This window comes from Pundamilia nyererei, unplaced genomic scaffold (genome assembly GCF_000239375.1).
Source record: "Pundamilia nyererei isolate P.nyererei 1_Seehausen unplaced genomic scaffold, PunNye1.0 scaffold00028, whole genome shotgun sequence".
NCBI lineage: Eukaryota > Metazoa > Chordata > Actinopteri > Cichliformes > Cichlidae > Pundamilia > Pundamilia nyererei.
The window spans coordinates 90,215-113,819 of NW_005187429.1; the positions used below are offsets into that span (position 1 = coordinate 90,215).

At 39.5% G+C, this 23,605-nt stretch overlaps 1 protein-coding gene across 1 annotated transcript in view; it reads right to left on the reverse strand.

The window, feature by feature from the left end:
• The window catches only part of rapgef5a (Rap guanine nucleotide exchange factor (GEF) 5a), a 44,754-nt gene extending 33,086 nt beyond the window's left edge, over positions 1–11,668 (reverse strand). Inside the window, exons 1-2 of the mRNA XM_005728262.2 lie at positions 11,122–11,668; positions 1,588–1,638 (exon numbers count right to left, since the gene is read on the reverse strand). Of these exons, the coding sequence (XP_005728319.1) occupies positions 1,588–1,638; positions 11,122–11,265 (195 nt within the window). The 5' untranslated portion in view covers positions 11,266–11,668. The remainder of the gene's footprint in view (positions 1–1,587; positions 1,639–11,121) is intronic.
• Between the last annotated feature and the right edge of the window lie 11,937 nt (positions 11,669–23,605).

Here is a 23,605-nt window from a genome sequence, read left to right on the forward strand (position 1 = left end):
ATCAAAGTTACAGGTTATTCTTGTGCGTGAAGTGTAGCACACTGTTATATCCAAGACAACTGAATTTAGTTAACCACTAAATGAAGGTTCAGGAGTATTATGAGTCCATGGTCAACGGTAACCACGCCAAATAAAGAATGGAAATATGTAAATGCATCAGCATGCCGTAGCATTGACCATATTACCATATTACAGGCAACAACCGTGCCTTACTAATGTGCGACCCAACCAATAGGACAACACTCTCCATAACAACGTGGAAAAGCAACATTTCAACAAGTTATTACATCATTTGGTGTTTCAGTAAGTTATTTATTATCATTTTATGCAAAACTTGTTAACATCAAGACCTGCCATCAATAGTTTGAACTGAATATTGTTCAGTACATCAGGAGCAAGAATTTGATGAAACGGAAAGTAGTGTGCATGAAAGTAATACTGTGAAACTGAGGACCCATTAGGTGACCACTGTGTGAAAGTTTGATTACATTCTAACTAATACTACAGGAGTAGTTCATTTGTCCTTTGACCAGACGAGGTAAAAAGTATTGGAAAAGGAACATTTAAAGTGGTTTGAAGTCTGAGTTAATTTCCTAATTAACTGAAACTTTGGTTATGTTTAATATGAACATTTACTACCGTGATAGTAGATTTTTGAAAAAACAAAAAAACAAACAAAAAGCAAAAACACAACAGGACCCCTTTAACTTTAAGGTACTAGCTTGTGGTTGTTCATCAAACTATAAAGGAAGAATTTAAAATTTCTAAACTCGAAGCAGAATTTCTGATCATTATTGGGGGCGGGCAAAGTAATGTCATCAAAGCCTGCGAAACGAATAGCCTCAGTTCATCCATACTCACGAGGCCCAAAGTTGTAAGGTGGAGATCAGTCTTAACTGTCTGACTAATAATCATCATCTAAACTAACCCGCCAGGTTTATTGATTAGTCTAGCTTTCAGTTACCAGATTCAGTTAGTTTTCACCTCCTGTTTGTTAGACAAACTTCATAGCAAGATTTAAAATGGCCTAGCAAAGACTGCAGCTTCTTCTTTCAAAGATCTCCTTGCATAGGTGTTCATGGAAAGGTTTTCAGTGTTGTAATGCTTTAGGCACTACATCAGATGTTGTGTATGGAGACTTCATTAAGTATATAATGACATACAGCCAATAAAAAATACAAAGTACTGAGGGGCAAAACAACCTGGCAGGTACAAACATTTTTTGGCACAAGTAACAGATTTGCTTTTGAATACACCAAAGCTCCTCCTCAGATGTTGATTTCTTTGCTTTACTTTTTCTTTCTTTGGCTCTTTTTTCCCCGGTGTTGAAAGGAAAACTTCTCCTGTGTGATATTTAATCTTTGAGGTCTTCAGAGTACTGTACACACACATATTTGAATTTCAAATTAACGCTGTGTGTGTATGTGTGTGTGCACGCGTCTGTGTAGTTGGTGAAATTAGCCTGGAAAAACCCTCAGGTAATATCCCCACTGATGTAATTTGTGTTGGGATTAAACAAACACACTTTTGCTTGACAGCAAAACTAAAAGTATGACATCACTTTCATGTGTGCGAGTGTTTCCTTACCTTATGTGCAGCAGGTCCAGTGCTTGGTCCGGGGATAGTGTCAGGTGATTGCTGTTGAAACACAAAACACACGCCATCAGAGCCAAAACACACAAAATGACACACACAGAGTAAATACACTAAACAAACATGAGTGAGGTGAGTGAGGCCAGTTTTACCATTCCCAAACGACTAGGTTTTGTTTAAGCTTACTTTCCAGTCGATTGGGTGCTTTCATGCTAACACCTGTTCCTGCAATAAACCTAATAAACCTCAAGAACATGGCTATTAATTTATCTAATAAAAATATCACAATCTGCTTATTTAAACAGAAGCGCGTTTTCTCTCTGACATTAAACCCGGAAAACTACAGCAGTTCAAATCCTGAGTAATATACTTCCAACTGCCAGCTCACTTATCACATCGTAACAATGACACTACAATAAATCCTTTCTTCTTACCACCATCATGACACCATTTTACAGCATTTGCCTTAGGTGTATCCACTGCACCTCTACTTCCCCAATCAGAAAATAAGCTGTTAATCTTTATGGATTATTATGGCGCCAGGGAAGGAAGATAACAGTGTTGAGACCGTGTTGACACACTAGCCCTAAAATAGATTAAAATTGATAGTAATTGTTAGATCAAGTAGACCGCAAACGAACTTCATAGAGACCACAGTTTCTGTTCCACTCTAGTGTGTACAGTATGATGTCATTTCCTAACTCCTTGTCTTGCTTCCTAAGAGCCCCATTTGAGTGGGTCTTAACAGTTAATGACTCCTTATGGTTTAAAAATACAACAACTGGTAATTTTTTATGTTCCTTTTCAAAGAATAAAGACCCCTTTGTATATGAGGTACAGAGGTTAATTTAATAAATTTATTAAACCACCTGTAATAAGCTACAAAAAAAAAAACCCCAAGCTAAAATGTTTTATACCCATACTGGACATCTTTGAGAAGTCAGGAATTAATCAAGCATAACATTCAACCAGTAGAATAATAATTTAAAAAAACTGTAATTTACCACCTTAATCCAAAAAAAATGCTTTACTATATGCTTTACATTTTACTGTATAACAGTAAACTCCCATTTGTAGTACAACCTGACTAAACCAACAATGAAAACATTTGCTCTAATGCAGTCTTTACTTCAGATATGTAGCCAGTACTTAATATTAGTTTTGCAAAAACACCTCACTACAATGATTGTACAAAAACGTGTTACTTTATCCATAATCTGTTACTATTCACCTCCCCCAGTCTTTGACAAAGCTTGTTCAACACTTGAGAGAACAAAAAACCTTTGTTAACAGTGAGCAGCAGAAAATAAATAAAGTCAAAATGAAAAATCTCTACAAATATTTCTCATTCAAGCACAGATACAAAGGACAGGATGACCATTTACATAAACATTAACTCCACTTTATAATGCCACACCTAAATCATCACTGGTGTAGCCCGGGGTTTTTCGAAGTTAACTCTTCAGTTATAGAAAAATCACCTCTCTCTAAACAAGGTGTGGTAAGAGACTTTAGCTTAAACAAGCTTCTACCTGCCAGGTGAAGTGGCTGTCTTATTCGTTTTTATCTCAAATAACTCAGCTCAGACAGAAGAAATTAGGTATTTGCCACTTCATATAGAGCAAAGGTGTTACTAATAATGTGAATGATGCCTTCATTATACTCAAGTTCCACTAAGTCATGACTTTGTCATAGTGTAAAAGCAACTTGCTCTGAAGGGGCACTATGTAAAGTACTGTGTAGTCTTCAGTTACCCTCATTTCTTTACATTTTGCTAGATAAAAATACATGACAGAAATAGATGCAGTGATTTATCAAAACGTGTGCATACAGAGAAATACAGTACACTACAGTTCTAACAAGCTTGAAAAATCAATATTTGGTATGGCCACCTTTATCCTTCAATACAGCCTGAGTCTTCAGGGATAGCTCAGTAGAAAGACATTCAAAGCTGCTCTTTGGATTTTTTCTGCCCTTTGTTCTGTTCTCTGTCAACATGATCCCACACTGCTTCAGCAGCACTGTTCAGGCTCCGGAGAGGCCAATCCACAACTGATTTTGATTTCTGTGTTGCACTGTGTGCTTTTCTATCCAGGTATGCAAAACCTTACGGCACTTTTCTGCTTTCATACCTCAAACTATTTTGACAAGATCCCCACCACCACTGGCTAAAACACAGCTCTAAACTATGGCAGAGCTCCCTTGTTACAGATGGCTGTAGACACAAACTCTCTCCTGACCACCTCCATACACAGTTACGGTAAGATGATTTGAACCAGAAACTTCAAATTCGTCACCCTATGTGACCTGTTGCCATCTGTTAAATACAGTTCTTGTGTAACAGGACAAAATGAATGCAAAAATACAGGAGAGCATTAAAGCAAAACCTGCTGTCTGTGTTGGATTTTTGAAAGCTTATTTTCCAGTACACAAAGGTCCTGTAAGTGGTCACTATATTACCATGTCATGCAAAAATACCCAGCTTAAACAGTTTTGATGAGAAGAATTCATATGGCTAGTTATTGCATTTCTTCCATCAGGAAATTGCATGGTGGATTAAAATCTGACTGCACTCTTCTGCATTCACTTCCCTCAGTTTCACTCAACTGTGGTACCCCTCTCCTAATCGCCACTGTTAGTAAAACTGAATAGAAACACATCCCATATAAATATTATAGTTGCTGCCAGACACAATTTAAAAAGATTTGCTTTCAAATTTAACAATAACAATTTTTCTTCTAGTGGTTTAAAAAAAATAGGACAATTTAGCATCATTATCAGTTGATCTGGGGTAAGAAAATATCACATACTAGTATTTGCTTTTAAAATGCTTTGGTGGTACTCTCGAGATAAAACAGAAACTGCAGGGTTGTATTAGAATGACAATCACGTTGCCATCATTCATTAAAAAGAGACAGATAAGAACCTCCTGCAACATGAGTGCAACTGGTCTGGGAGCTCAGTCAGTGAAGCAGGATCACTGACAGAGTTGTGGGTTTGACTCTCAGCAGAAACCTCTGCAGTGAACTGAGCAACTGCAGGCAGTCATTGCTGCCCTTAGCTTCTTGCTGGCTGGCGATACCAAACCACCAGATGAAAGCAGAGCGATTCAGAAACATTACCTGATCAAATGAAAAGCACCTAACTGTGGCAGACAGATCTAGATGAAGAAATACAAATGTGATGATGTGCAAGACGAGGAAGAAAAGAGGAAGGCTGAACAATTGACATCAGTCTCTGAAAGTATGAGAGTATGACAGATGGAGAGGAAAAGAGATGAGGCAGTGAGAGACGGAGAGATCGTTTTAATTATAATCGTGAACGAGTGGTAGAGGGAGCAAGACAGAGAGGGAGAGAAATGCTTGGCTGTGGCTTTGAGTTGCAAGAAAATGAAATAGAGTGGTGATTAGTGAGATGTGGAGCTGCGTATGTGTGTGTGTGAGTTCCTCATTTGAGCGATGATACTGTCTGCGATGTCACAGGCTCGCACACACATACAGACACACTCAGGGCTACAGTGTATGACTGCACTTATTTTTAATGCAAGTTACAAAACACTTGCTTACTTTTCATTATAGAAATAGATTCACTTTCTGAGATATGTGCTTCTTTGCTTATTTAATGAGAGTCTGATGGGAAGATCAATACCACTCCTACTCATGGCATTAAGTTTAAAACTAAAGCCAGAAGCTGGTTGGATTACCTAAGACCAAAAACGATAACAGGGGAAATACATAGTTTGCATCTCTCTAAAGGTGACAGGGTTCAGAAAACTAATCATAACCTCAGGGGTTGAAAAAGAACTAACAAAAAAATGAAGGAAGTCAGCTATAGCGTGCCGCTCGTACAGTTCGGCTGCACAATTTGACAGCAGAAACATAAACACTTAACCCTGATCCAAAAATGCTTTTGGTATCTAGAAATCAGACAAACTCTATGAGGAAGCACTTCGCAAGAGCGGGAAGGAAAAACGTCCTTTTAACAGGAAGAAAACTCCAGCAGAACCAGGCTTTAAGAAGGGGCAGCAATCTGCTGCGACCAGTTGGGGGTGATGTGTCATATAAACACATAGTGATGAAAAGAAGTGAGTGTAGAAAAAAAACATTCGATGTATCATGGGAAGCCCCCAGCAGCCGAGACCTATTGGAGCATAACTACGGGTGGATTCAGGGTCAACTGATTCAGCCCTAACTATAAGCTTTATTAAAAAGGAAACTTGGCAAAATTTGCATCCCATTTACCCTAAGAGTGAGATTTTACTTCATCTTGCTAACCAAGTTAGCTGCCTGGCATGTGTGGAGGTCTCAGTTGTGTCATGAAATATTTTTCGAGTTTAGGCCACACATTACACGTTAGAAGCGGTAGATGGCAAACCACTTTAAAGGTCTGCACATTAATCAGTTTGTCCATTTTTTTTATCTCCCCTTATGCAAATATACTGATCTCTGGTCCAAAAGCAGTTTTTCCCCTTCAAAATAAAATGTGAGGTTTGAGTATTCGTTTGATCTGCTCTGTCATTATTTTCAATAAAACGTTGTTTGCTCTGAAATATGTCAGGTCATTGTGGACATATTCCTTTATATTAGTAAGCAACAGAGCTTCTTTCCTGTATTTGTGCACTGTTTGGACTGGGGATCAAGTAGAGCACACCAGCCAGCCAAGCGCACAGACAAAATAAATTGTTTCTGTGTCTCTGTAGCTATCTTGTTCTGACTTTCTTTTGTCCTGGTCCTTGTATCTTCTCTCTCCATCTCTGTTTCTCCTCATCTGGTGAATACAGATCTCTCACAAAGTCTTTGTTTCTTCTACCATCATCTCTTCTCACAAACATACTTCAGACACATACCAGCATCAGAGGTGTTTCATTCATACTGTATCACACAAAAAGAAAACTGCCTGCTATGTTCTTGTCTCTTTGTCTGTGCTTCAATTTGTATTTCAAACAAGCACACACACATACAATATGTTGCCATGTTGTATCCTATAACAGAGAAGAGAAGATGAATGAAAGCTATAAAGAGAGAGCACATGCTGACACGCTTATCTGTGTGATGACTTCAAAGTGTGTATACAGCAAGAGAGAGGAGAGAGAGCGAGGTCATTATCTGCAAGAAATGGATTACTCAGATTAGATTGCTGAGCACAGTGAAGAGCTGTAGCACAGTATGCTTGGCAAACCCTCCTCTCTCTCTCTCACACACACACACACTAAGCTCCTGTCGACTCCTCAACACATCTGTCATACAAGCAAGTCAAAATAAAGACATCAAAGAAGCTATAGCTCAATAGACACATATAAATACCCAAGCGCACAAAGGCACAGTTAATCTGTTAAGAAACCTATCCAACAGCCCACGCCCTTCTGCAGGCACATGACCTTTGGCTTAAACGCATTCAGTTAGTCTTTATTTGTTTCTGTCATCTAAGAACAGAAAATAAAACAGTCTTGAGTTAGTTGCCTGATCAAAAATCTCCAATTTCTTCTTATTTTGAAGGTTTCCTGCGAGTATTTACACTCTTATAACTTAGGTTTTCCCTGTATCTGTGCATAGTCTCTGAGATGTTTCTACACTTTAATGGATTTAGAAAGGCGTCACATTGGCGTGAGGTTTAAAGAACTGACTGCTCAGACACAAGAAGGAGTTGAAGCGCAGATCTGTCCGAGGGCATCCCTAATTCTTAAATACAAGAAACGTGGATACACCAGAACCCTTTCACGGTCAAACTGAGCAATCGGGGGAGAAGGGCTTTCGTAAGAGAGATGACCAATACCCTGATGGAGCATGGCTGAGCTCCAGAGATCATGTGTGGATAGAGGAGAAACGTCCAGAAGGGCAACAATCACTGCTGCACTCCATCAATCAGTCTGAGCTTTATGGCAGAGCAGCCTTAAACTTGGTATTGTGTGGGGGCAGCAGTATAATTTCCAGCATGTAGTCTATCATAAACTCATTAGCAGCGAGGCTAAAAGCTGCAACCACAAAACCACAGAACAAAGCAAAAAAAAAAAAAAAACACAAGAGTGCACAAGATTATTTCTCCAAATATGCCACTCCACATTTGTTTTTTCAAAACACCTTCTCCATCTTTAACTCTTTCCTCATAAACAACATCTAACAACCTCCCAAATTTGGTTTGATGACCATTAGAATATTTTACGGGTTTTTCCGAGCATAGCTTCAAATTGGCAGAGGCTAAGCTCACTAACTCCTCATGCACACTCAGTCATTTTGTTCTGTAAGTTTCCGTGAAATATGACAGAAACCGCTCAGTTCAGAAAAGAGCTTCAAGGGTTACTCCTAGTAGTCCTTCAAAGGGGGTAAAGAGTTAGCGTGCATAATTCCTTGGCTGTCTTTAAGAATGCAAACACATGGAAATGCAAGAATCAGGCAATACAAAGCACTCCTGCTAATGTAACGCAAAGTCTCTGCACCTCTTCAATTATGGCAGAAAATTCTATATTACCGTACAAAATTACTGACATCAATACACAGAATCTGGCTCAAGGGAAACTAACAGTTGACAGTTTTTCTTATTACTGTTGGCAGCATTGCCTTTTAGGTATGTTCAACACGCACAGAGGGCGAGCCGGGGGGAGTCCCAGCACCCCACATGCCACTTTCAGTAAATACAATCACGGAAGAGGCTGTTGTTAAAAGGATATGAAGCACTTAATTGGGATTATTTTGGTTTCAAACCAGGAGAAACGTTAAGCCAAAGGACGTGAATGTAGCATCAGATAACGGATGCCGCTGCCTGCAGACTCTACATGAACAAGTCAGCAGAGACAATACATGCTATTAAATGATCAGGGTGCAGAACCACACATGCAGTTGTTGGTCTAGTTCCATGCTTTTTGAACCGATGTTGCTTTTAAGCATGGGTTGAATGCCTGAAACACTACAGAAGGCTTGATTGTGTGAAAGGCAGAAATCATTGCAGCATTCATTATATTTTACTAAAGAACACAGATTATTACATTTGATAAACAAACTCAACATGACCAAGACAAAAATTTAATGGCAATCGACTTGCCAAATTGCAATTAGCCACTCGCCAAAGTCTATTGAAAAACTACAATGCACTGTGGTTACTGACTTTTCAACTGCCCTTAAAGGGTTAGCAAATCTCCCTGCACCTGTCACATCGCAGCCAATAAAGGAGTAATAATTGAATACCAGAGCAAGTCACAACAGACTACAATGCAGGACAGGATTTTTCAAGGTGAGGCTGCTGCAGGCTGCAACTTTAGGCGACAGATGCCTCCGTACAGGACAACAAGCTCAATTCACTTTATGAGCTGTCACCAAACATTAAAGAATTAGATAATGTGAAAAAAAACACTCACGCAGGATACTGAGGACTTATGAATGCCTTCAGATACACGTATTAAAAAGTAAAATATCTCAAGACATGTGCATCTTGTGGGAGGGTACCAGAAAACTCTCCAGTGTTAATGACCAATCACCAATTAACAAGCTTTTGTTGAATCCAGATGAGCAGTTGCATTCTCTGCAAAGCAATCTTAAAACTCTCAGTTAAGCTAACTTTAAAAATCTCAGATAAAACCACAACTCTTATATGTAAAATATATATCCACAGGCTACACCAAAGCACTGAAATATATGGGCTGTGACTCCGAGAGACTAAGTCAGCAAAGTAGCCGATGCGTTCCCAGGAAGGAGATTGTTTACTTAAGCATGATTTTTGTTGGGCAAACAATCAGAACTAAAGAAAAAGCATATATTTATATCAACGAAGATAGCAAGGGCTTTCTTTTTACTGTATGTGGTCAGATCATTCTTATTCCTATGTATCACCCACCTCTGAGCCACAAAATATGTTGTTGCATCTTTAGACAAGTGCCTCAGGTGCTGGTGCAGTGCAATGCAAAACAATCCCAGGAACCTCCCATCCAACAACTTTTTGATTTTTTTTTTGTGCACATAAAAATAAAGTGTATTGTGGGTATGCCAGGTGAAGCAGAGGCGACTGAAAAGAGCCTGGTGAGGACCAGTCTGTGCAAAACACCCATACCTTTACACTACTTACCTATGCTTCATCACACTCACCCGCACAAACATAGAATGCTCACACCAAGATATCAGAAGAGAATGAAAGATTCTTCATCTACTCAAGCCTGCCATTATGTTCGCCTTCATGGGTACTGCACAAAAAGCATGGTTAATTCACAAAAGGAGGTAAATCCACCCTCTAATGCAGCCGTTCTCTGGTGGTTTTATAATAACATTCTTGAGTGGACTCACTTCAGTTGTCGTGTACAGCTGCTGATTTATTTTGACTGGAAAACGGGATCATACAAACAGGTAACAGGAGACTGAGTGGCCCCGATCAGTGGGTCATTCAAACATCAGTTAAAATGACCAGATGGAACATGACAAAGTGTTTATCTCTTTGGTCCTATGTGGCTTTAAACTACAAATGTTGCATATTTTTAACACGTCTGTCTCCAGTGGGACTGGAAGGAGTGGCACACAAGTCTCTGATCTCTAAGGAGGGAACTCAGAGACATATTTTTTTTCCTTTTTCCCCTCCTGGGTGCCACTGATGATGAAGATGAGCAGAACTGACACTTTGAGCAGCCATTTGGCTTGTCAGGTGTGTTAGTGCCACAGTTGGGCACGTCAAGTCACAGTTACTGCTTAGCCGGCCAATCATGGAAAAAAAACAATTCAAAGATACATCAGATGGAAATTCTGATTTGATATATAAATATTAGGATAGCTTATTCGTCAAAGAACAGACCTGACTCAATCAGATGTTTAATCGTTTGACATTAGTTTGATAACCAATACATCGTTAAAGTTATTTACACAAACAAAAATGCAAGTAGCTGCTAGTCCAGACTTCTTTTTATGTCCTCCCATGAATGCTTTCTCTGTCTGACGCTGTTATCTCTGATTTCTGGGTGAGCAGACACACAGTTAAACAGAAAAAATCATATGAATACATCACAGTGGACTCAGAACTTGTGATGGTCATTTCGTCATAATTATTTATTTTATTTCTCTACTGAAAAACAAAAACTACACTTACAGAACATTACTGTGCAATCAAAATAACTGTGTTATGTAGCAGTGAACCCACGCACATTCCTTTATATGTATATGTAATATTTACATATACATACATACATATTATATTTATATGTAAACGTGTCTAATTCTTAGTGTATGTAAGTAGGTGTATCTAGTCAATATGGTGGAGGTGGTGTTGCCTTGACTACCAGAGTGTGAAGGTATGGTGTCCAACAGCAGTTCTGGTTATTATGGATGTAGCGTGCATACGCACGCGCGCGCACACACGTACACACACTGGGTGCCTCTGCGACAGCGCTGTTCACAGCAAAATACAAACACCTGAGTCGTGACAGGCTTACGAAACGGCTTCAGAGCCTTCACGGCGAGATGTCGGGACTGTTAAAAAAAATAAAACCCGTCCACCTTTCACCAGACATCAAACACGGAAGGACGGACAGTCAGACAGCGGTCGGTTTGAAGTACTCACGCTTTTCTTCCGCAGGTGAAGCCCGTGCTTCAGTAGTCCCGGCAGATCCCGGATTTTGTGTTTCAGCTGAGCTTGGTCTCTTGCGCTCCTGTTCCACCGCAAGCCCGCAAGTAAGCCGTCCTCTGCGGGCTCCGAGTCCTCCATGGTTCCTCTACTTCTCTCTGTCCTCGAGCCGCCTCTCTGCCTGCCTGCGCTCCCGGTGCCTACTATATCCTCAAAAGGTGCACCGCCGCCCGCGCCTGTTCGCCATTTCCCCCCGCCTCGCGCTCCCACTCAGCGACCTGCATCTGCAGCCGAACCGCGCGCAGCCTTAACGACCTACTCAATGTATTCCGCAGCACGCGACGCCGCTGCTCCACCCAATGGCTCGAGCGTCCTACTCTTCGGTAGGCTGCTGCCAGGTTCGTGTGTGTGTGTCTGTGTGTGTCTGTGTTGTCCGCGGGAGGGGGTGTCACAGGTGCAAACGAACATTGCATCACTTTCACCTCTCATCCTCCACCAGCCTGTCTACACCGGGGGAAATATTCACAGGGACTGTTGGAGCTGGCACCATAGTGTCACTGCTTATTTCTGTTAGAAGTTGAAAACTTGAAAGCTAATGACAGCAGTGTTTGGGGGAAGGGAGGGGGAAGAAGAAGAAGCAGACGGCACCCGGTAGGGCTACGTCACCACTTTACCTGGCTCAAATTTCCATAGGTAAACAAAGAGCCGCCACAGAGCGAACCTGTGTGGGTGTGCCTTTCGAGGTAGCTGACATTCAAGAGAGCATTTTCCTCATTTTAATCCATATTTTATTGACCTAACGTTTCAGCTTAACCTTTCTCAGAAGCACCTGTGTACCACTCTGTGCGAGAGGGGTACACCATGTAGCTTTGTTGTAAGTTTTTGCCTCATGATGTCTCTTATGTGGTTCGCCCTACCATAAAAGTCCATAATAGCAATTATTAGACTGAAAAACGAGATGGTGTTTGTGTATCACCGTTAATTACAGCATGCAACACATTAATAATGTCACTTATTATTTTTGAAAAATACATGACAAGCATTATAAATTCTCTTGTGAACAATCAAAAACTATTCGTCAGAAAGTGTCACACAAAAAACATTGCTAAATCAAATGGAAAGTTAGCTATTGTAAACTCAATCTTTGATCCAATTGAGCCCAGGATTAATTTATCCAGCTCAGACAGGTTCCCGCATATATGGCACAAATCTGGGTGCCACAGCGATTGCATGGCCCTGACTGTAAAGCATAGAGATAGAGTCTGATCATATGACGCTAAATGAATGGTAAAGATGTCGATTTATAGATGGACATGTGATAATAGCACCCATAGTCTCCAGAAGTCTGATAGGAGAGGAACAGTGCAGTATAAGAGTGATTTAAACAAACCAATAGAATTACAGGAGAAACATCCATTCAAGGCATTTTTAAGTTAGATACAGAGACACTAAACAAAGAGAAGCTGAATAAATAGTGGTAGAACATTTTAAAACTGGTCTCCTCCAAGCCAAGGAGAATTAAGTATGTCATCAACAATAAAAGTAAACTAAAGTTTTATTCTTTTAAAAGAATAAAAGATTTGTAAAGTCTTCTGAGTTCCAGCTGCGGAGCTTGTGTTTCTGTTGGACTAAATCTAAGCAGTTAGTTTTTCATTTGGCTTTGAAGTGATATTGCATAAGTGGTGTGTATATTTCTGTTAAATGAACAAAAAAAAGAGTTTGATGGAAAATTTCAAGAAGAAAGCACTAAAGAAATGCCCAAAAACTTCCATTCACCAGCCACTTTATTAGGTACATCCGTCAGTACCTCGTTGATGAAAATCTATTAAAAAAAAGAAATCAATGAATAAATCAATCATGTGTCAACAACTCAGTGCATTTAGTCATATAGATCTGGTCAATGTGACCTGCTGAAGTTCAAACTAAACATCAGAATGGGGAAGAAAGGTGACTTTGAATGTGGCATGGTTGTTAGTGCTAGACCGCCTGGTCTGAGTGTTCAGAAACTGCTGATCTGCTGGGATTTTCCCACATAGCCAACTCTAGTGTTTACGGAGAACAGTCTGAAAAAGAAAAAATAGCCAGTGAGCAGCAAAAGATGTCTTTCTGATACCAGAGGTCAACAGAGAATAGCCAGACTGCTTTGAGCTGATAAGGCAACAATAACTCATATAATCTCTTGTTACAACCAAGGTATGCAAAAGAGCATCTCTGAACGCACATGTTGAACCTTGAAGCAGATGGGCTACAGCACCAGAGGAGCACAGCAGGTGCCAATCCTGTCAGCTAAAAACAGGAAGCCGAGACTACAATTCACAGGAGCTCACATAAACTGGACAGTAGAAGACTGGAAAAACATTGTCAATCGGATCAGATTTCTGCTGTAACATTCAGATTGTGGGATCAGAATTTGGTGTAAACACCATGAAGGCATGGATCAGTCCTGCTTTGTGTCAATGGTTCAGGCTGGTGATACTGGTGTAATGGTGTGGGGGATATTTTCTTGCGCCCATCTGGCACAGTGTTAACTGAGTACTGTTGCTGACCATGTCCACCTCTTTATAACCACAGCGTACCCATCTTTTGAAGTGATGCCACAAAGTTCAGATCATCTTGAACATGACAATGAACTCATTGTACTCAAATGGCATCCGAAGTCACCAGATCTCAATACAGTAGAGTATCCTTGAGATCTGGTGACTGTGGAAAATTCACATTATGGATGCGCAGAGGCTGTTTTACTGTTGAGGTCTTAATAGACACACATTGTGAGCTGTAGCGACACTCACCCCATATTATCCCGATGAGTTACTGCTTGTTATTACATAGTTTTACCAGGAGAGAGCACCAATGAGTTATACGTTCAAATGTGAACATGATAATCGCTGTTCTTTACAGTTTGTTTGTTAGTTTTTTGTGTGTCATTTGGCTCCAAAAACAAAGAGCATGAGCCAGTAGACTTATATCAACCGGATGCCATTGTAACAATAATGGGCTCAACAATCCACCAATCAAGAGGGTGAACACTACACTGAGTCTATGACCTAACCCAGGAGGTTGCAACATTAGCTGCTGCTCTGAGGGTCACAGACTCTTACCAAAATCCAGATTAAAGAAATATCCGGCCTGCTTCTGGATTAAACAGGATTTTGACACATTTCCGGAACTGCTGGAACAGTACGATTTCAGATCCAAGGAATGAATGAAAGATCTCTCGCTCTGTTTGTTTCTATAACATTTTATTATGCTTATTTATTTTCTTTTATACATACATAAATACACACACATGATCTACAATCAGGAAAAGATCGGCAGTTCGAGACTGGGAGGAGACACAAACCCAAACTTGGGGGATGGTTGCATCAGGAAGGACATCCGGCATAAAACCTGTGCCAAATCAGTCATGCGGATCCATCCACTGTGGTGACCCCTTGGGAAATAAGTAAGCAGGTGACAGTACCTTCTAGTACTGTAATAGACTATGAATTGTAAGGCGTATTAATCTCTGAAGAAAATATGTTTGGCTCTGTGGCATGCACATGAGAGACAAAGCCTGGGGCTCGGCCTGCACAGGAGCGCAGTGGCCTAAGCAACAAGGCTGTAATACCCTCTGTAATGTATTCAACACATTTTAAAATTCATTGGTATTATATGGGGCAATAAAGCTTTTCTTATTCATAATTCCAGCAGTAAAATATCGTTTGCTGTCCACTTGCATCATAATAAGAAGGATGTGTTTTTGCTACTTGCACTACACACCATGCATTTCTTTCTGGATATTCTTTGTGGGTTTATGAGTCATGGGGGGAAAGAGTAAATTCACTATATGTATTTAAAAAGTGCAGCCTTCTCGGGAAGTTGTTTAATGTTCAATGACCTGATTAAAAAATTCAACTGAACATGACATGAAAGAGAATGAATTTATTAATACAGCAGATAGGAGAGGATCTGAGCCCGATGCTCCACACGACATAAAGCCAAGCAGAGTTCAGCTCGAGTGCTGCGGCTTCAGTTGTACAACTCAGATGTTGAGGCTGCTTCTTGATAGAACGTGTAATCTGGGATAATTGGCCCCTTTCTGGGACTCAGATTATACCACCACCATGGCTGTTAGAGGTAATGGGACAGTGTATAATGTTTGGCAGCTGAATAGCACACACAGAGAAAAAAGAAAAAAAGACATCAAAACTATTTTTATTTTTGATCAAAAGCCCGCTGGAGCATTTCAGTCCTTCACATGTCAAACCTACAGACGCACAGTCATGACATGCTGTATATCAACTGTCTCCATCACTCGTCGTACTTGCAGATGATGAACTATAAACTCTACACAGACCTTTTCACTTTTGCATGTTGGTCACAATTTCTTTTACTTTATGACTGCATGTCAATTAAAACCAATAGACCCAAGTGCAGGTGTTTAACAGTAGGAATAGCAAGGAACACTAATAACGACAATAGGCCTGTACCCTGCTAGAAATAATCAAGACATGTATAGGATATCCACCATGCTACTGTGATAATGTCAGGGCCAAAGGATGGAAAAGGACACATTATTTCTACGTAGCACTTAAAGCCCACTGAGTCGGCCCCTGGCTCCTCTGGTCCACATGTCCTGGACAAAATACCAAATCCTAAATTTCCCCCTCACCATTCATCCATCAGACTGTTAGTGTGTCTGTGACTGTTAGAAAGTGCTTTAGGGCATAGAATAAAGAATTGTATGAATGCGTGTGTGAATGGGCGAATGTGTCTCATAGCAGAAAGCACTTTGAATGCTCAGATAGAGTACACTTACCATCCAACCCAACATCACACTGCTTTTACAGGGTATCCTAATGGATACATGAAAACGAACATCGTCTTTTTAAATGAAATTTTCCACTATAAAGTAATGAGAATAATACATGGCAAAAAAAAACTAATGTGAATTAATGTCAGACTTTATGGACAGTCCGTTCTGGCAGAAAATGTTCATGTATGAGCTCACCATCAGAAGTTTAATTCAGAAGTTTAATGCGACTCAATCTGCTGTGCCTGCAATAATTTTAGCATCAAGCGTTACCTTTGACCTGAGGAAAACTGAGGAACAGGATGGAGTCTCTATATCACGTTTTCACACAGGCTTGATAAAACACATGGCTGCTGCATGAGAACTCTGTGGAGAGGCTGCCGTCTGTAGATAAACATACAGTACAGCTCGAAAATGGAAAGCAGCTTCGACATCTGTTAGTAAAATCCCCTTCTCCGTGGACAAAGAACGCTGATTCGAAATGAAGAAGAAACGCCTCATCAGGGGCCTTGTGAGCGCCACAATGAGCCAAAAGCTGAGAAGCCGAGCGAAACAGAATTACTGAAAAGCCATCAGTCATGTTTAGATCATTGTTCAGATAGCTGCCTTCTGACATTTTGTGGACACTGAAACAGAGGCTCTGAAACTACAGTTTCCGAGAAGATGATATTACAGTTGATAGGAAGAAATAGCCTGCGCTCAATCAAATCAAAACCTTCCACAACAAAAAACAAAAAAAAATTCCTGCAGAGTGGCATCCCACAGTGTACGTTTCACAGTGACAGCATGCTAATCAGCGTGCTCTCCTCTAAAAGTAAAAAAACAAAACAAAAACAACAACAAAAAAGGAAATAAGGAAAACACTCTGTGCTTGCTCAATGTGCTGAGGAAGCAAAAAGAAGAAAAGAGGACTTTGGGATTTCTCGTGGTAAGACTGATGAAATATGCTTCTCTGTCGTCCTCGGGGACACCACCGGGACCAGCCACTGATGCATGCACGCGGTCATATATGCACACACAGCGAAATCAAATACAAATGATTATATAGTGTTAGAAAAACACACACAGTAGTGTATATACTGTACTACACAGCACATGATAATGTGATGATGCAGTAGGGGGAGAATGGATTATAGGGGGAGGGGAAGGTGAGTAAAGGAGGAGATGGGGAAAAGAAAGAGGGGGAGAGAGCAGGGAGAGATAGTAAACCAATTACTCCAAGACCGGAGAAAACCTTTCATTCCAACTCTGTCACCACACAAAAATATACAACTTCTATCTCTTACTCCACCTTCCATGCATACAAATGCAGTGTCTACACACACTGGATAGACAGCGCTCTTTATCACTCACTCACACACATATTCAGAGCTCTCTTCAAACAAATGCACTCTTGATTAAATATTGAAGAGGGCCTGTGGCGAACTGAGCAGAGATACAATTTCTGCTGTCTCTCGCGGAGCTCTCCGTCCAGGGAAGAAGAAAAAGTCAAAGGAAGAACAGAGCGGCATGAGGAAAAGGCACAAAGGGAAGAGGAAGGGAGAGAGGAAAGGATGAGAGGTGGGAAAAGGGAGAAGAGCCAACAAGGTTGCGATTACAAAAAAAATGACAGGAAAGGAGAAGATGGAGGATGGAGCAGAATCACAAAGGAAAGGAGAGTGAGGGGAGAACTGTTACATTGAGCTAAACACAAAATGACAGACAAGGTCATGTATACAAGAACAGAAGCTAAGCTCAGACCCTGAAAGACTGGTTCTTTCATTCTGGTTACTGCACTGACCTTTACAGCATGACAGATGTAACAGGAATTCTGACTCTGCTGCCTAACTGAGTGAAACAGCTCAAAGACTGTGAGACAGATTTCCCCTGAAGTTTGGGTAGAGCCTCATAAAACAGCCGTTAACTTACGGTGGCATTTCCCAAAGTTTACCATATAAGTTTACTGAATTTAAAGTGTGATGTGCAGTAGAGCAAGATGGTAATAGCTGAAGATATAAGGAAAAGGAGAAGCAAATAATAATGGTATTTTCAAGTAGTAGTAAATTCAGGGTTTTTTTGGTCAACAACAAAAAGTAAAAAAAAATATTTTAAGTCATTTTAAGCAGTATTTTAAAGGAAAACACAAAGATGTTTCTCCATATCGTAACAACAATGTCATTTTACAAGAATGGGGCGTGTCACTGAGCAACCTAACATCCTCATCCTACATTGTGATTGGGCATTTTTTTGATGCTAGGAAACACTTATGTGAATTGTCAGTGTTTGAACTGTCCAACTTAATTAATTACAATAAAACAAATCATATTAAAATTAAATGCATTCTTTTGGAATAGAATTTTAATCAATGTAAAAGTGAATTCAATCCAGGTGCTCTGAAACTGTGTTTGATCCCCATGGAAGATTCTTCGACTTTCACTTTGCAGAATTAGAAGAAGAAGAAAAAGAAAAAGAACAACAACAACAACTGACCACAGATTCCCAGATCTCCTTTTAGTTAGTCGGCTCCATCTCTATAATTTAAATATCAAAGCACTATGTAGTTAATATCCAGAGAGGCAAGATTATCCTACTTAGTAATGCAGCAAGATCTCCTAAAGGTAATGTACACTAGAATGGTTTTATGCATAGGAAACACTTACACGAACATTTTAGTGAAGCAGAAAGCATTAAACACATAACACATGTACAACAGATTCACATATACATAATTTCAAGCTTGGTCATATATTGCTGCAGTATTAGCGTGGGCAAATAACAAAACAAACAGTCCGTTGCATACCTTCAGCCTCAGGAAAGTCAGCTTTCAAGAGACAGCTGATCAGAGCGTGAATCCTTAGAGCTACACATGATTGCCATCTAGCAGCAGCCCCAGCGTACTGCAGTAAAGAGTTTAGTCTTACAGGCTCAGCCATCATGTACTGTACTGTATAAACCCTGACCCTGACCAGGACTCACATATCGTGCCCAGAATGTTTTATCTGAGAGGTATGCATGTAATAATGTCTAGCTTTTAAGAGCAGGACACTTCAGGCTGCATTTCTACACTGCAGTCAAAGCGTGAAAATGTAAACCAACAAAAAAAATGTATTTATTAAAAATGACCATTTATAGCTATGTTATAAATCATGACAAGACCAAATTGTTTGTTCTTTTCATGATTTGCATTAGATAATAATTACTTAGTAATCACAACCACTGAATGTCAGTTACATCTGTTATCTTAATTTCCACATTCGGCCAGCTGTAATGAACTTGTCTGTATAAATAATTCATCTCCTTAGAGCCCTGGGTCAAACTTTGGAGGGTTTGATGAGTTTACTTTATACTGTTCCCACCTACTGTGTTTATAACAATGTTGGCGTGGAATAATTGTACAGCATGCATCTTTAGTGACTTTAAGGAACAAAAACTGTTTGGATTTTCTGGAATCTACACAGTGTTAAAAGCACACTAGCATCACTATCCACAGGGAAGCCAGATGTACATGACCATGGTCTGAGAGAGTGCCAACCTACAAAGAACAAAAATGGTGAAAAGGTGCAGTGATTTGTTGAAACGTGCAATCAGATGTAAATTCATTACATAAGGCATCAACATAGTTTGTACAATTCTAAATAGCTTAAAGGACAATATTTGGTATGACCACCTTTATTCTACAACAGTCTCAACTCTTTGAGGCAAGCTTTCTTGTCATTTCTCTGTTCTCAGCATAGATAATCCCACACTGCTTCAATAATGTTGAGATCCAGGGAGGCCAATCTATGACTGTTGTAAATACTGATAATGATTTGATCCAACAATTTCCTAACTGAATTCAACACTCCATAAGCCCTGTTGCCGCTGATTTGCATTGCTTGTGCAATTTGGCATAGCTCAGCCTTTACTTCCTGCTTCCCTGCATCTTTGCTCCAAATTCAACACCTTCAAACTAGACTGAATTTTCCAGCTGCTCACATGATGGTCAATGGACCAAGACCAAGACTAATATATTTGACCACAATGACAAGAGGAGTAAAGGTGGAGCTTTCAAACCTAAGAACACTGTACCAGATGTCAAGCATGGTGGTGGTAGTATCATGTTCTTGAGCAGTTTTGCTGACAGTGGCACTGGTACGCTGCACAAAGTGGATGAAATAATGAAGGAGGAGGACTACAAAATCTCATAACTCAACTTCAAATCAGCAGCTAGCAAACTGAAACTTGAACACAGCTAGATGTTGCAACAGGATAATGATCCAAAACACACATCAAAACTGGGTTTGCAAAAGCATTGACATCAACCCTACGCTTAATCACATTATTTTATTGTATGATACCTTGGTGCCACTGGATTTTAACATGTCTCACACTCATACAGTAAGACAAATGGTGGGGGTGTAGTAAGGAAGTTGGGGGAAGCAGACAACTCCACAGGAAGAGTCTTTTGTCTCTTTGAGGACTCTGGGAGGTAGCAAGGGAGTGTGAACCTTAAAACCTGGGTCTATGCCATGAAACCAAACAATGTGAATTAACTCTAAATTCTGCCAATTATGCCAAGAACACTGGTCAAATATCCAGGCAGAATTATGGCAGCTGATTGCATATTTTTGAGATGCAAATTCCTAAGAGACATTTAAGCCTACATGTATAATTTCTTTTTTACCTAATAAAACTTCAGTCTTGTGCACCCCATTCCTGTTTTTGAAAGTCATTAAAGATGTATGGTGTACAATCATTCAAGCCTGGAAAAAGCACAGTTCAAAGAGTTAACAGCTCCAAATTACCTTAACATTCATGCCCATGATGAGTGCACGTAAACTTGACCACAACTGTATTTTGTATATTTTTATTTAGATTCTTTCATCTCCTGAGCACTTTCGAGGGCTAGAACTAGTCCCAATACACCCATGAGATTTGTGGCATATTTACTGTGAATAAGCCACGACTCACAGGCAGAGAAAGAATCATAGCTCTTACTTTTATGTTTATTGTAAGGCAATGCAACCATATACTGTATACTGTGAGGCAATCAAAATGAACAGGATCCGTAATGTTGGAATTTCAGTGTCGATGCAGTCTCACTATTACATTATTAGTCAAAAACAGATATTCCCCTCTGTTTAAAGATTACTGCTAGTTTGACTTTTTTACACATACAACCAATACAACCAATGCAAAAGAAAAGTGAACTGAATTTCCCTGAATGTAAGTTTCATTGATAATGAAAGGAAAAAAAGGGGATCTTACTAATTTAGACACATTTTATTTCTATGGAACATGGATAGACTTGTCTGAATAGATACTGGATGTTATATAGTTAGATCCAAGTATTTCCACAATGCTGCAGTTTTTGTAATCGAGCAACTATGATGTGATCGACATGAAGGGTTTCAACTTCAATTCACAGTGTTAAAAATATTGCATATTGCAACATATTTCCAAACATAAAGATCGTTTTTAATACTCGAACAAATATTTTTTTGGAGTCATTGACTGTTTGAAATCTAGAACGAATAGACATCATCAAATGTTGTGTTCCTTCACTCGAAACGATCAGCCAGGGGTTTACTGGAGACAGCTTTAGTTGCTGCTTGTTTTTGGGCTCTATTTCCAGTTTTGTTTTGAGTTACTGAACAGCACACTCTGTTGGGTTGAGATCAGGCGACTTGGCCATTGAAGAAAATCCAATTTCTTTGCCTTGAGAAACTCTTGGTTTTTGCTTTTTTCAGTTTTTGTTTCAGGTCATTATCAGTTTTCACTGTGAAGTGCTGTAAGATCAGTTTTGCAGCATTTGACTGAATCTGAGCAGAGTATAGCCCTGTACACTTCACAAATCATCCTGCTGCTTCACCATTCCCTGGTTCTGCACATTTTCCTCTACTATGACTCTAGCTCATGTTCATCTTGGTTTTTTCCCAGACCTGTGTAGGCTTATTTGGATTTTTTCTGTCTAATCTGGCCTTCTTGTTCTCAAGTATTCTTCAGTGTAACCAGAGGTTTGCATGTTATTCTGAACCCTCTGTATTTCCATTTGTGATTTGTTTTTCTTTCAGACTTTGACAAGGATACAGCTGCCTTCTCAACAGTTTGTTTTTTGGGGTTTTTTGACTTGCTGTGGGGGGTTTCTTGTCAAGGAAATAATTCTGCCATCACTCACTAGTTTAGTGAGCTTCAGTGGTTATTCAGGTCCTTTAGAGTTGCTGAGTTGGCCAGTGCATTTATTCTTTTTATGGATGAAGCAGATGATTGATTTTGTCGCTCCTGAAGTTTTTTGTTTCTTTGTTGCTGTTTTGTTTCTCTCTGATAGGTAAAATTTGTTTTTCTTTTTTTCCTTCTTTTTTTTTAGCTTACTGATGGCTCCCATGATTTACACCGTCATGTCTTGGGACTTCGTTCAGCTACCATTTGGACCTTTAACACTTGGAATCAACTCCAGATCTTTATTAGCCATGAAATAAAAGGGAACAGCCCTCACTTGGCCTCTGAAAATGGCAGATTGTATATAAAAAAAAATAGCTGCATCTTCATTTGATGCAGTACTTTTATTAAAGAACTAAAGCCTGCACTTCAGTTACAGCGTAATAGTATCCACTTTGGTGATGCAGAGTTCAAAAGGTTATGTCCCTAACTGTAAATGTTACGATAAGCCATGCATGTTTCTTTTCGTCATAATTAGTAATTAGCTTCAGCTTGAGTCTTCACCTCAGCATTGACTCAAAGTGGTTTCAGTAGAAGGAGCTGCAGGTTTAAGACTAGTCAAAAGAAAGCAAATCTGGCAACCACTATGAGTGTGAATGAGTAATTTTCAAGTTAAATCATTTTCAAGTTAAATCATTCCACTGCCATAGTTTTCCCAAGATCAGCTTATTTGACTCATTTTATTTTCGCATTTACAGATTGATGCACTCGAGAGAAGGAAAGCTCATTTCCTTTTGTGTTGTCACATCCTTACTTGTTATTTTTTGTAATGAAAAAATGGGAAGTTAAAAAAAGTGCTTGCTGCAACCAATTTCATTACTCCTTGCTTTGATTTTAATGATCTTTTTAGATTTTAGACAAAGTGTGACAGAGACAGGAAACTTCCAAAGGATTCTTGCAGATGATGGCCAGCAAATATTCTGGATAGTAAATTTTTTTGTTTGTTTTGTTTTTACTTTTGTTTTTGTTTTTTGAGAATCTGACAACGATTAGCAACCTCTGTCCTCTGTCATAAACTAGACGTATGACATGTGACTTAACGATGTAAAGAGGAGGTACAACTGCATCGTCAGTTGCATGACCCATGGGCCACTTGACCCCAGGACCGACTTTTTTTCTTTCTTTTTTTAATCATGAATGTCGAACATTGAGTCAGCGTCTCAAATTATTTAACAGTTTCACTTCCCTTTACACGAGACTTGCTCTCTGCTATTTTCTTATAATTTGTGTACATATGATTCTAGTTTTAGTTTTTTTCTTCAAAGCAGACACCTGGTTGGTTTAGTCGGCAGGTTTTATACAAAGATTGTTTCATTAAATTTAATTTAGCTCACAATGCTTACCTGTTTCTTGCTGATGTAGTTTTTCTTTCCATGTAAATCAGTACAAACCACACAGGAAGTCCCTATGTCTTTAGCTTGAACGTGACATACACTACTTCAAAACTACTACCTCATTTAGCACATAGAGATATATAGAGATATATGATATATATAGAGATATATTATATAT